Source organism: Heteronotia binoei, chromosome 2 (assembly GCF_032191835.1).
Source record: "Heteronotia binoei isolate CCM8104 ecotype False Entrance Well chromosome 2, APGP_CSIRO_Hbin_v1, whole genome shotgun sequence".
Taxonomy (NCBI): Eukaryota; Metazoa; Chordata; class Lepidosauria; order Squamata; family Gekkonidae; genus Heteronotia; species Heteronotia binoei.
The window spans coordinates 121427683-121442071 of record NC_083224.1 but is presented as its reverse complement, the minus strand read 5'-3'; the positions used below and the strand labels follow the sequence as shown (position 1 = coordinate 121442071).

General features: G+C 45.0%; 1 protein-coding gene across 1 annotated transcript in view; it reads right to left on the bottom strand.

Annotated features, from left to right (window-relative positions):
* PATJ (PATJ crumbs cell polarity complex component) overlaps positions 1–14389 on the bottom strand; it is a 332986-nt gene that overhangs the window by 219409 nt on the left and 99188 nt on the right. The window contains 2 exon segments of the mRNA XM_060231912.1: positions 2993–3112; positions 7328–7537. Of these exon segments, the coding sequence (XP_060087895.1) occupies positions 2993–3112; positions 7328–7537 (330 nt within the window).

Genomic DNA, 14389 nt, shown 5'->3' with positions numbered 1-14389 from the left:
AGGTGGGAGGATGAGAGAACAGGCAGCATGTGAGCCCAACCCCAGACTCATTCACATAGTGACAAACAGCATGACCATTAAGTCTGAATCGAGGCCATGCTTCTGAAGCCAGGGCAGTCTGAGTTATTGTAGAACAAATTAAAATAATAGAATAAATGATCCTTGGTGTGAGAACAGAATACATGTACATAAGATTCTCCGGAGAATAAACTACACTAGAATCTTTCACTGGGTATCCCAAAAAACTTTAACCAAGAAATAATTCAAAGTAATAAAAACATGTATTAGCAAATGCTGTTGCTATGGGGCAGGTAATAGGACCTTTTCAGGTCCAGTGATTGTATTTCAGCTTTAAAAACTGGCTACACCCAAGAACACACAGACATTTATATGTACATACATTGGACTAAATTAAGTGGAAATGTTCACCAAGGGAGAAGGAGCTGATCTCCTCCCCCCTTCCCTATGCAGCTGTTTTTTTGCACTGAAAATCCTCTTGGAGGGTCAGGAAAGCCTTATGAACAAAATACACAATGGAACAGGGTGCTGCAGCAAGGACGTGTAAAATGACCTCTTCCTTTCCTCTGCTAATGCAAGTTGTAAGCAGAGTAAAGAGAATGAGATCATTTTATCTGATTCCTCCCCATTTCTGTGGCATCCATTGCTGTTGTGCATTTCATTTGTGAGACTCACTCAACTCTCCCAGAGGATTTTTAGGGCAAGTTGTAAATTATCTGGGGAAGGAAAAGACAGGGAACAATTTAGTTTGCCGCTCTTTCTGTGAACTTTTCTGTCAAGTCAACCCAGTACCTTTCATCCCAAGCACAGTCTAGCTGTATGATGTTGAGGGTAACTTCAAGGATAATAAAGACAATCATGTCTGAGTCTACTATGTCTTCATGTTGCAGGAAAACCCTGGGCAAGGCTTTAGATCAGTCTATATACACAGGGCTGAGCTCAGACCCAAGGGCAGGATGAATTTCATTTATTTATTTATTTATTTAATGGACTTATATCCCGCCCTTCTCACCGAAGTGTCTCAGGGCGGCTTACAACATAATGATTCATATAATACAATTTAAAACGTTTACAAATACAATTAAAACCATAATTAATAAAACAAGATAAAATAAAACCAGCGGTCTATAAGAGCATTTTGTTCCATCCAGGGATGTTCTCATTATCAGTTAGGTGTTATAGGCCTGCCGGAAGAGGGCTGTCTTACAGGCCCTGCGGAACTGCCCTAGGTCCCGCAGGGCCCGCACCTGCTCCGGCAGCTGGTTCCACCAATAAGGTGCCGCTGTTGAGAAGGCCCGATCCCTGGTGGATTTTAGACGGGCCTCCTTTGGCCCGGGGACTACCAGCAGATTTTGTGAACCGGAGCGTAGTACTCTCTGGGGAACGTGTGGGGAGAGACGGTCCCTAAGGTAGGCAGGTCCTAGGCCATATAGGGCTTTAAAGGTGATGACCAACACCTTGTACTGGACTCGGAATATTACTGGCAGCCAGTGCAGATCCCGGAGCCCCGGCCGAATGTGCTCCCTAGTAGCAGCCGGGCAGCAGCGTTCTGCACTAACTGCAGTTTCCGGGTCCGGCACAAGGGTAGCCCCATGTAGAGGGCATTACAGTAGTCCAACCTCGAGGTGACCGTAGCATGGATCACTGTTGCTAGGTCGTCGCGCTCCAGGAAGGGGGCCAACTGCCTCGCCCGCCTAAGGTGAAAAAAAGCGGACTTGGCAGTGGCTGCTATCTGAGCCTCCATCGTCAGAGAAGGCTCCAATAGCACCCCCAGGCTCTTGACCCTGCCCGACGCTGTCAGCGGCGCGCCGTCAAAAACTGGCAGGGGGATTTCCCTTCCCGGGCCGCAGCGACCCAAGCAAAGGACCTCTGTCTTCGCTGGGTTCAGCTTCAGCCCGCTCAGCCTAAGCCACCTAGCCACTGCCTGTAACGCCCGGTCCAGATTTTCTGGGACGCAGGCGGGCCAGCCGTCCATGAGCAGATAGAGCTGGGTGTCATCAGCATATTGATGACAACCCAGCCCATACCTTCGGGCAATCTGGGCAAGGGGGCGCATATAGTTGTTGAATAACATCGGGGAAAGTACCGCCCCTTGAGGCACCCCGCAGTCAGGCGTGTGTCTCTGGGACAGTTCCTCCCCAATCGCCACCCTTTGTCCCCGACCGTCAAGGAAAGAGGAAAGCCATTGCAAGGCCAGCCCCTGAATCCCAGCGTCGGCAAGGCGGCACGCCAGAAGCCGATGGTCGACCGTATCGAACGCTGCCGATAGGTCCAACAACATCAGCACCGCCGAGCCGCCTTGATCCAGATGCCGCTGAAGGTCATCCACCAGGGCGACCAGCACCGTCTCCGTCCCATGGCCCGGGCGGAAACCAGACTGGTAGGGGTCAAGGACAGAAGCATCCTCCAGGAAACTCTGTAGCTGCAACGCCACTGCCCTCTCAATAAGTTTGCCCAAAAAGGGCAAATTCGAGACCGGCCGATAGTGTGCCAATTCGGCCGGATCTAACGTTGTTTTCTTCAAGAGGGGACGGACCACCGCCTCCTTGAGCGCTGATGGAAAACGCCCCTCCAGTAGGGATCTATTTATGATATCCCGTATAGGATATCTTAGCTCCCTCTGGCAGGTCTTAATAAGCCAAGAGGGGCATGGGTCCAATTTACAAGTTGTTGGGCGTTTGAAGTGTGGGATGGGATATCCCCACATGAGATATCCCAAATACAAAACAAGGGACTCTATTTAACTCATAGGTCTAATGTTCTCCAAGTCTGTAACATGCTGTTTACAAAAAGCATTGTACACATAAAGCTTACATCCCTGAAACTACAATTCACTACACTGATTTAAGCAGAATTATTTATGGATAAAAACATTTGAAAAAGAAACCCTTTTGCTTTTCTATCCTAAAGCACAAACTCCTCACTTCTAAGCACCTCAGTTTAAACCGATTGAAAATAAAAAAATCAATGATACCTTTGGAGCCTCAAGGAGTATTGATGATTCAGTATTATTGATTGGTGCTGGAGATACAGAATTCCTGGAAATACTCTTTGGATCCATAATACAAGAAGCTGTACACTGTCTATTTTCTCCCTTTAAAAAGACATACACACATACCAATCAATACAATACCAAAGCCCTAATTTTGAAACAGAAGATAATGGGCAAGAAATGGGCTCACCAAGGACAGTACTACAAAAAACAAAACAAAAAAACCCTTAAAGGAATTAAGAAAGGTAAACTAGAGAGAGGGGAGTATAGAACACAGAAACATAATGACATGTTGAGAGAATGGTAAAGAAACAACAAGCTAAACATATGGGCTAGATAAAAAAAATATGTTCTCACTGATTTTATTTCTTCTGCTTTGGCTTACTTTTAAGTTATGATATAACTAAAACCAGCCAGATGTTGGATACATTTTAGTCTCATCTTGATCTATGCTTCTACTAGCCTGAGAAGAACTTACAAACATATTCTTAATTGCTTTTTAATGCTATGCTTTCAGCACTTGGGGGTTCAGTAAGTGATGTAGCTGCACCCAATTCTTTATTATTGATAAAACTATATTGGGTGTGGCCAGGGTCAGAATAAATACTTATTCTGCTTTTTCACGGCAAAGCAGAATAATTTTTAAAAGTTTTACATCATCAGCACATCAACAATATTCATATTCTTATTCAAAATATGGAAAAATTCATCTTTCTACCCATCCCATGCTGCATTTTGTTCAAATTTCAGCAATTGCTTTACAAAACCGGAGACACATTGCAAGAATGATATGAAGAAACTATGACATTACTTCATACTTGGCAATAAATATCAGCATTATTCTCAATAAACAGTTTTATAGTTCAAGCACAGAGGTGTACATCCTTCTGCTGTACTCACAATACAATAACCCTAGTCTAAGAAGATGGTACATTTTAACATGTTAGTCTTTTCACATCTTCTCAAGGCAATGATACTTTCAAGAATATATCAGACGTGCTCCTCTAAGCAGTACTCGTGGAGGTGAGCGTCAAGAAGGCAACTTCCCTGTCTCTCCCCTCCTTCTGCAGTCTTCTGCAGCCTCCCCCCTCCCCCATGGTGTTCCTGCAGGTCAGTGGACACTCCAGGGAGAGTATGGGGGCAAAGTAGGAGCAAGAACATAAGAACATAAGAGAAGCCATGCTGGATCAGGCCAATAGCTCATCCAGTCCAACACTCTGTGTCACACAGTGGACAAAAAAACCATGCATTGTCAGGAGGTCCATCAGTGGGGCCAGGACACTAGAAGCCCTCCCACTGTGCCCCCAAGCACCAAGAATACAGAGCATCATTGCCCCAGACAGAGAGTTCCAACAGTACGCTGTGGTTAATAGCCACTGATAGACCAGTCTAACACTCTGTGTCACACAGTGCCCCCTCCCACAAAAAAAAATCCAGGTGCCATCAGGAGGTCCATCAGTGGGACCAGGACACCAGAAGCCCTTGCCCTGTTGCTCCTCTCAAGCACCAAGAATACAGAGCATCACTTGCCCCAGACAGAGAGTTCCAACAATACGCTGCGACTAATAACCACTGATGGACCTCTGCTCCATATGTTTATCCAATCCCCTCTTGAAGCTGGCTATGCTTGCAGCAGCTGCCACCTCCTGTGGCAGTGAATTCCATGTGTCAATCACCCTTTGGGTGAAGAAGTACTTCCTTTTATCCGTTCTAACCCAACTGCTCAGCAATTTCATTGAATGTCCACGAGTTCTCATATTGTGAGAAAGGGAGAAAAGTCCTTCTTTCTCTTCCTTCTCTATCCCATACATAATCTTGTAAACCTCTATCATGTCACCCCTCAGTTGATGTTTCTCCAAGCTAAAGAGTCCCAAGCATTTTAACCTTTCTTCATAGGGAAAGTGTTCCAACCCTTGAATCATTCTAGTTGCCCTTTTCTGGACTTTTTCCAAAGCTATAAATATCTTTTTTGAGGTGCAGTGACCAGAATTGTACACAGTATTCCAAATGAGGCCGCACCATCAATTTATACAGGGGCATTATGATACTGGCTGATTTGTTTTCAATTCCCTCCCTATATAATTCCCAGCATAGCATTGGCCTTTTTTATTACTGTCACACACTGTCTCGACATTTTCAGTGAGTTATCTACCACGACCTCAAGAACTCTCTCTTGGTCAGTCTCTGCCAGTTCACACCCCATCAACTTGTATTTGAAGCTGGGATTTTTGGCCCCAATGTGCATTACTTTGCACTTGGTCACGTTGAACCACATTAGTCATGTTGATGCCCACTCGCCCAGTCTCAACAGATCTCTTTGAAGTGTCTCACAATCCTCTCTGGTTCTCACCATCCTGAACAATTTATTGTCATCTGCAAACTTAGCCACTTCACTGCTTCCTCCCAACTCCAAATCATGAATAAACAAGTTAGAAAGCATCGGACCAAGTACTGAGCCTGGCAGTACCCCATTGCTTACCACCCTCCACTGTAAAAATTGCCTATTTATACTCACTCACTCTGTTTTCTATTAATTAGGCAGTTTTTGATCCACAAGAGGACCCCAGCATTCAAGTTGAAAGATGTTTGAAAAATGTTTAGTCCAACAATTGACATCTAGTATATAGTGATATATATTATTCCAGCTCATTCAAGTCTTAAACAGATTAGCCCAAGTTACCATGTACCAACAAAAACACCTACACCAGAAGAGTTTGCAGCATACACAATTCAATATACCAATTCAGGTGGTTTAAGAAAGTAGCTGTACGTTATTGGTTAAGGCTCTTTTATTTATTTATTTATTTGATTTATATTTCACCTTCCCCCGCAACCAGGTTCAGGGTGGGTAACAACATATCAGTAAAATACATAAAATCAAAACATTAAAACCAATAATAATCCAAATGAACAACTAACAATAAATTTACTAATCAGATATATGATGGCAGCTATTCCAGAACTTCGGGTGCCTCCTGAGGAAGCTAGTTAGATGATCATACACTGCAACCTGTTGCCTGGTGATGCTTTGTTGATCTTGTAAGCAAGGCTGGTCAGAATGGGCACTATAACATTTAAAATTTTAACATTTTAAATAACATTTTTTAAAAAATCAACCCGGGCTTTTCAGTGAATCTTGCCTGGAGAAAAAAAATGTTCTTCGTTCTGAATACAGTTATAGGCACTGTTAGTTACAGAGTCTTCTCAACAGTAGCACTTTTTTGCTTCTTATCAGATGAACAGGCCCAATGGGCTTCGTTATATATGTCACTTGAAGGCTGCTTTTCCTGCTTCATGAAGTCTTTGACTGATTTTTGCTGCTGTCTGCAGCCACTGTTTGATTGGTTTCTGCTGTGTTATCTTGTTTATATTGTCGCAATTCAGTTTTTAAATACACTTTAAAATTGTACAGGAAGTTACTTTGAAAGACCTGCAGAACTACTAAGTGGAATGGGACTGATTACATGCAAAAATTGACTTAGACCCTGTGCATAAGGGCACAAAAAACCACCACCAGATGTCTTCAAAAATATTCTCCTGTTCCTTCAGTACTTATGCTACCTTCCATCCCCAGTTACAGGGAAAATTACCAAAGAACCTAGGGGGTGTCAAACATGCGGCCCGGGGGTCAAATCAGGCCACTGGAGGGCTCCTATCAGGCCCCTGAGCAACTGGCTGTCATCTGCTTCCTTCTCCCTATATCTTGCTTCCTTCTGCATAACAGCTTACTTTGCAAGGCTTGCTCAATCGCACAGGAGCTACAGAGCAAAGCCTTTATTTTCTGCATTGGCTGAGGCTGCTCCCTTGGGGAAGAAGGAGGGAGGAATAGCTTGCTTTGTCAGGCTCTCTCAATCGCACAGCAGAGCTACTGAGGCAAGCCCCTCTTCCTTCTATTGGCTGAGGCTCCTCCTGGTCCCCTGGAGAAGGAAGGAAAGAATCATAGAATCATAGAGTTGGAACGGACCTCCTTGCCCAGTTCCCTGGGTCACATAGAAAAAATACAGAGAAAACACTTTTAAGACCAATGAGTGCTAATGTTTTAAGCATGATTTATTTTAAGCTTTTTTAAAAAAAAACCCTTGTGTTTGTCTGAGTCCTTTATAAAGTTTATATCTCTGCTACCTAATCTTAAATAAGTACACATATGACCCAGCTCGACATGGCATGGCATGGCCCAACAAGGTCTCATTTATGTCAGATCTGGCCCTCATAACAAACAGGTTCGACACCCCTGGGGGACTATGTCTGCAGCCAGTTCCACAGCAAATTCTGTTCAAAGTAAGCATTGGCTTTACTGAACAAAATGGCAGCCCTTACCAGCAAAGGTTTACAGATTCCAAGACGAACATTCCCTGGAGGTGCAGATTTCAGCACTTCTACAGCTTCTGGAAGAGTGGTATTGTACAAACTTTTTTCATTTACAAAGACCAGACGATCACCAGGGAAAAGTTCACCCCCACACTCAGCCACTCCATTTGGCACTAGGGAGCTGATCACAATGGCTGTCTGTGTTGGATCTAAGGGATCCTGTAAGTGGTACAAAAGAAAATAAGCATTAGCCTTTCAAAAAAAGAAAATAAAAGAACTATAAACCTTTACAATAAATATTCTTGGTTCAGATATAATGCCAAACCATGATTTGCTGCTACACAAACAAGCGTGGAGACTTGCATACTTCCTTCTAGCATAAAATGCAGCAAGGAAATTAGTTATGTAGCAAGGCATAGTTCATCACTATATCAAAACTGGTAGTTTATGGTTTAATTCTAGTCTGTAAAGAAAGCACAAACCACAGCTCATGTATCAGTGAAGCATAGACTACCATGAACAGAAAACAGTTATCTCATTGCATGAAAAGGAAGAGAGAAGAGAAATAGGGAACAAAATGACCCCAATTATCTCTTAAGCTTATTCACAGTAGAAAACCATTGTTTATGTCAGAAACACACTTATATGACTGCCAGTAGTTAGAAGTTTCTTTGTTGTAGGTTCTAACACTCATCGTTCATTCACAGAAACCATTTGTAGGCAATTGCCTATGATTAGAAAAGTCTGACTTACGCAAGAGCACCACTGGCTACAGACTGGAGCATTAGGTTGCAGCACCAGAGGCAGAAGTTTGGGATCTGCTACCAAACAAATGAGTGACTAGCACAGGGATTCATTGTCCCCACTCCTACATGACTTTAGCATACTACTGATCAAAAAATGTTATTTTATAAGTGGAAGACTTAAGGCAAAATAAGTAATGATGACTAGGGATGGGCATGAACCTTGTCACAAATTTAAATTCCTCATGAAAATCACTGGATTGTGGTTCATGAACTGAGGTTTGTGCCCATCCTCATCAAACATCCTTCCACGACCCTCCACATTTTTAAGGAGGTCCATGCAGCTTATAGTGAGAAGCAGGGGAGAGCAGCTGTTAGGCTGAAATGGAACTGTGTGTGGTGGGAAGTGCTCTCCCCGCTGCATGCAGATCCTGGGGTCAGCTTCTCCTCCTGTGATACGGTGTCAAATATCCATCCCACAGGCCTAATCCATCCCCCAGAAGGCTCGAATCAGGCTCACCAGAAACTGGCCATCACCTGCTTCTTTCTCCCTCACCTGCTTCCTTTGGTCACCATTTTTTTATTTCTCCTCTGAGGCGAGGTGGCTGAACAAAGTAGCATCTTGCTCTTTCCCTCTTCCCCCTCCCTCTTCCCAAAGGAGCCTCAGCCAATGGAGGAGCTTGGCTCTGTAGCTCTGCTGTATGACTGTATGACTGTATGACTGAAAGCTCATGGGCTGCCAGGTTCTCTCAATCACACTTCAGAGCTACTGAGCCAAGCCTCTCTTCCTTGTATTGGCTAAGGCTTCTCCTCCTCTTCATTCCCTGGATAGGGAGGGAAACAGCCTTTGCTCAGTTCCCTCCATCGATTGTACGAAAGAGATACAAAGACAATACTTTTAAGACCAACAACGTTTTATTCAAGGTAAGAGCTTTTTGAGGGAGGGAGAGAGAGTTTTGTTGGCTTGTTACGCCAGGGCTCTCCTGGGTGCAACTGGATTTGCCTCTCCCTTTTCTAGAGCTGCCAAGTCCTACCTTGGCTGCGGCGGGGGAGTCCTTGTGAGCATGTGCACAAAGCGCACGTGGCAGGATAATATCACTCATTGCACCAGGCACATCTAGGATTTGGGTTAAAAGCTCTATGGTACCATAGAGTTTTTACCTTCGAATGCTAGAGTGTCCCCCACATGATCATAGAATCATAGAGTTGGAAGGGACGTCTAGGGTCATCTAGTCCAACCCCCTGCACAATGCAGGAAACTCACAAACACCTCCCCCTAAATTCACAGGATCTTCATTGCTGTCAGATGGCCATCTGTTTAAAAACTTTCAAGGAAGGAGAGCCCACCACCTCCCGAGAAAGCCTGTTCCACTGAGGAATCGCTCTAACCGTCAGGAAGTTCTTCCTAATGTTGAGCCAGAACTCTTTTGATTTAATTTCAACCCATTGGTTCTGGTCCTACCTTCCGGGGCCACAGAAAACAATTCCACACCATCCTCTATATGACAGCCCTTCAAGTACTTGAAGATGGTGATCATATCACCTCTCAGCCGCCTCCTCTCCAGGCTAAACATCCCCAGCTCCTTCAACCTTTCCTCATAGGACTTGGTCTCCAGACCCCTCACCATCTTCATCACCCTCCTCTGGTCCCATTACAGCTTGTCTATATTCTTCTTAAAATGATGCACTGGTCAGGTTGCACAATGATAGAGCTCTTTGGGGATGGGGATCCCCCTGGTGGCCCACTCCACGCCAGCAGATTGGGGGGCCCCAATCCAGGGGAAAACCCACCCCCAGCAGAAGCTTGGTAGCCCTAACCTTTTTACTGTATTCACATCTTCATGATCCAGGAGAGGAATAACAACAACCAGGATTCGGCTGACAGTGTGTGTTCAGATCAAGTTTACCCAGCACATTCCCTTTGATTTTCCTTTCACACTTCACATTTTCCTTTGATTTCCTTTGATTGATTGGGGATTTTAAAGTTAGACTTTCCAGATAGTAGGCTGATACTGACCACTATACATGACTGTCTTTCTATTCTTGCACTGCCACATTGGCGTTGTAGTTATTTTTCTGGGGAAGACGATAGTTTTGTAGACAAACACATAACCCCCATTTTGTGTCACAGTTCCTTCACATGTTCTTGACCAGCACCTGAAGCATCATGTACAAAAGCTCACAATGCCCAGCCATTTCACGTTTTCCTCTGGCCTTCATAACAAATGAGTTTGACACCCCTGGTTTAAAGCGCCCTGTGGAAGAAGAAGCCATGGCAACCAGGATCTGCCTGCAGCCAGGAGAGCCCTCCCTGCCGCACACAGTTCCATTTCGGCCTAACAGTGGGGCCCGTACGGACGTGTCACTACACCCCTGTTTAGGTGATGAGCATGTTTTGGCTCACCCTCAAAGCCTGATGGACCCAATGCGGCTTCAGATGGCCTTGAGGAATCGCTGGTCCCCTGGTGGCTCATTAGATGAGCTTGCGGAGTCCTGGAATAGTCGGCTCTCTGCAGCCATCAATGAGATCACACCTAGGCGTCCTTTTTGCCCCCACTCGCAACTTGCACAATGGTATACTCTGGAATTGCAGTCGATGAAGCAGCAACTTAGACGACTAGAGAGATGGTGGCAGCGTACTCAGGACGAAGCGATGAGAACATCCTATAGGTCATTTATGCAGACCTATGAGGTGGCAGTCAAGACCACAAAGAAAGCTTACTTTGTGGCCCAGATTGCATCTGTGACCTCACGCCCAGCCCAATTATTTAGTACAATTCAGTCCTTAACTGCCCTACTGCAAGGCAGATCAAATGTTAGGGAATTGGAAATCGGCTGTGAGGCTTTTGAGAGTTTTTTCGCAGATAATGTCTCATCACTCCGCCACGACCTCCCTGCCACAGTTGAAACAGTAAGTGAACTTGAGGCTCCAAGCACGTCTTCAGGTCCATTCCTGGATCACTTTGACCCACTCAGCCTGGAGGAAGTTGACAGGATTCTCATTTCTGTGCGCCCTACAACTTGCATTTTGGATCTGTGCCCGTTTTGGCTGATAAAAGCTTGCTGGACAGTGTTATGTGATCCACTTCGATCTATTGTCAACAGATCCCTCATGGGGGGTATTCCCCACACCTCTTAAAGATCCGCCCTCTCTTGAGGAACCATCTTTAGACCCAACCAATTTGGCCAACTATCGGCCGGTATCAAACCTTCCCTTTTTGGGTAAGATCATAGAGAGGGCGGTGGCGACACAGTTACAGGGTTTCCTGGAGGACACTTCCATACTGGACCTGTTCCAGTTCGGCTTCCACCCAGGCCACAGGACGGAGACGGTGCTGGTTGCCCTCATGGATGACCTGAAACATCTGGATCAGGTTGGCTCGGCAGTACTGCTCCTATTAGACCTGTCAGCTGCATTCGATACAGTTGACCACCAGCTGCTGTCTAGCCGTCTTGCCGACATGGGGATACAGGGGTCTGCCTTACAGTGACACTCCTCTTTCCTCCACGGTCGGGGACAAAGGGTGGCGATTGGGGAAATGCCCCAGGGGGCAGTTCTTTTCCCAATGTTGTTTAATATCTATATGCGTCCCCTTGCCCAGATGGTCAGGAGGTATGGGCTGTGTTGTCATCAGTATGCAGTTGACACCCAGCTCTATCTATTGATGGGTGGCTGGTCTGGCTGTGCCCCAGAGAATTTGGACCTGGCGCTGCAAGCCGTAGTATCATGATTCAGGCTGAGCCGGCTAAAGCTGAATCCAACGAGGACGGAGGTTCTGTATCTAAGTCGCAGCGGCCTGGGAAGGCTCTACCTGGGATCCCTCTACCAACCTTCAACGGGGCACCATTGATGCCAGCGTCAAAGGTTAAGAGCTTGGGAGTGCTCCTGGAGTCCTCCTTAACAATGGAGGCCCAAGTAGTAGCCACTGCCAGAGCTGCTTTTTTTCACCTTTGGTGAACACGGCAGTTGATCCCCTACCTTGAGCGCAGCGACTTAGCAATGGTGATCCACGCCTCAGTCACCTCAAGAATCGATTACTGTAACGTTCTCTACATGGGGCTGCCCTTGACTCAGATTCAGAAGCTGCAGCTGGTGCAGAATGCTGCAGCCAGGCTACTAATGGGGCTTCCCCATCAGGAACACATTCAGCCTGTGCTGAGAGCGCCGCACTGGCTGCCTGTTGCATATCGAATCTGTTTCAAGGTCCTGGTATTAACCTACAAAGCCCTATATGGCCTAGGACCTACCTATCTGCGGGACCGCCTTGCCCCACATGTTCCCCAGAGAGCACTGCAATCAAGCTCTCAAAATCTTTTGGCTGTCCCTGGACTAAAGGAGGCTAGGCTCAACTCCACCAGAGCAAGAGCCTTCTTGGTTGCGGCCCCAATACTTTGGAACACCTTTCCAGAAGCCATCAGGGCCCTGCGGGATTTATCGCAGTTCTGCAGGGCCTGCAAGACTGAACTGTTTCAGATGGCATATAACAGCTAATGGGAGAGGGCTGCCACCACATCTGGATCCATAGCACTTTCATCACTAACTGCCTAGGATCTGTGCATGTGAGAAAGAAAATATTACATGACCCGCCTAAAGTAGCACCATTGTCATTTATCTGATTGTTTTATTGTTTTAATATTGTTTTTGTTTACTGTCTATTTTATGCTGTTAGCCGCCTTGAGTCTGTACAGAATGGGCGGGATATAAATATAATGTAAATAAATAAATAAAATGGCTACCAGTCATTAACCTCCCTGTTTTGCTCTAGGGATCGCTGAAATGGCTTGTATCCATTTCAGTCTAACAGTGGGCCTGGTGTACCCATCAGCTGTTAGGCTGAAATACAGTTTTATTAATTAAGTATTTAAGGCCTTTTTAGTCTATAGAGTCAAATATACACTTTAACTTAGCAAAGTCTTACAGAGAAGGTCCCCTGCTCTGTTCCCATTGGAAGCTCTGAATTTCCAGAGGCATGAAGCTTCCTCAGATCTCAGACTACATTAAAATTATACGTGCATTCCAAGAACCATGTCAAACAGGCATCACATCACTGTCTCTGGCATTTAAAATGATGAATTTGCATTCAGATGATAATCAAGATCTTTCCTTTAAGGTGTTAGTTTTATCTATTTCTTCATGAATGTTCACTCACACATTATTCCTAGATAAAAGTGTTAAGTGGCACACACCTTGCTTACCAGTGTGTTTTGGCTTATCTATCATATTTCATTAGCTGATGAAAAATTTACATGGTGTACCAGCCCCAATCAAGAGCAAGAGAACTATAAAAATGAAGGATTAGTTTATCAGATTCAAAGGGTGTGAGATTTCAGTACTGGCCAACAGAGGGCACTAAGAGACCAGCATCTTTGACTAAATGTATTAAACATTGGTAGCCTCTGATATTTTGTCCAGTCATTAGATTAGGATCTCCCTGCTCCCTGCAAGGACACAGAACAGTTGTCTGTATCTAAGTGTTCTGCTACTATGGCTTTACTAAGAACAGGCACAGTATTTTGTTTTTAGAAGCCCACATATGAAAATGAAGCCGATAATACAATCCTTGCCATTTGTTCTCAGATTAGCTTTACTACTCTTTGAAATCTTCATTCAGACCAATCAACTTCCAGAAGAAAGTTGACACATTTGGCACAAAACATCCACTGCCACAAAAATGCTTGCATGTAAATAAGCAATCACACACACACAAACACAAAATGGCATACCACAGAACAGCTAACTGATTTCAAAACAAATACGTTTTTGAATCAGTTGTTTGTACCCTTTTAAATTGCCTCTGGAATACTGTGCAAGCATGAATATGCCCCATTTTATGTAACAGAGCCCCAAATAGTCAGTCTCTACTCCAGTTGAGGAAATCTTAGGAGGCTGTGAGAATAGAGGGACAACTGGGATCAAACCATGTCTATGAGGATGGCTCCCCTGCGAACTCTTGAAAATAACCAGGCAGCTGTTCAACTGGCAGAGTTTTTATTGAAAAACAAAAAGAAACAGAATAAAACAAGGCTGCACACAGCAAACACAAGAGCTACCTAAGAAAGACAGGGAGGAAAGGGGAGATTTTTAGGAAGGGTAATAATTACCAAACTTGAAAAGGTCTGTGGAAGCAGCTGGTTGAAGAAGGGAATGGCGAGCATTTTGGAAAGCAAGAGAAGGGCCACATACAAGTGGGGGATCCAAGATCACATACACACTGCTGGGGCAGCAAGGTGACATGTTTATAAGGCAAAATGTATCCTGAGGCAGGCTGACTCACTGCCAGAAGGCAATGACTTGATGGTTAGGTGAGAGAGGTTAAATGACTCTACA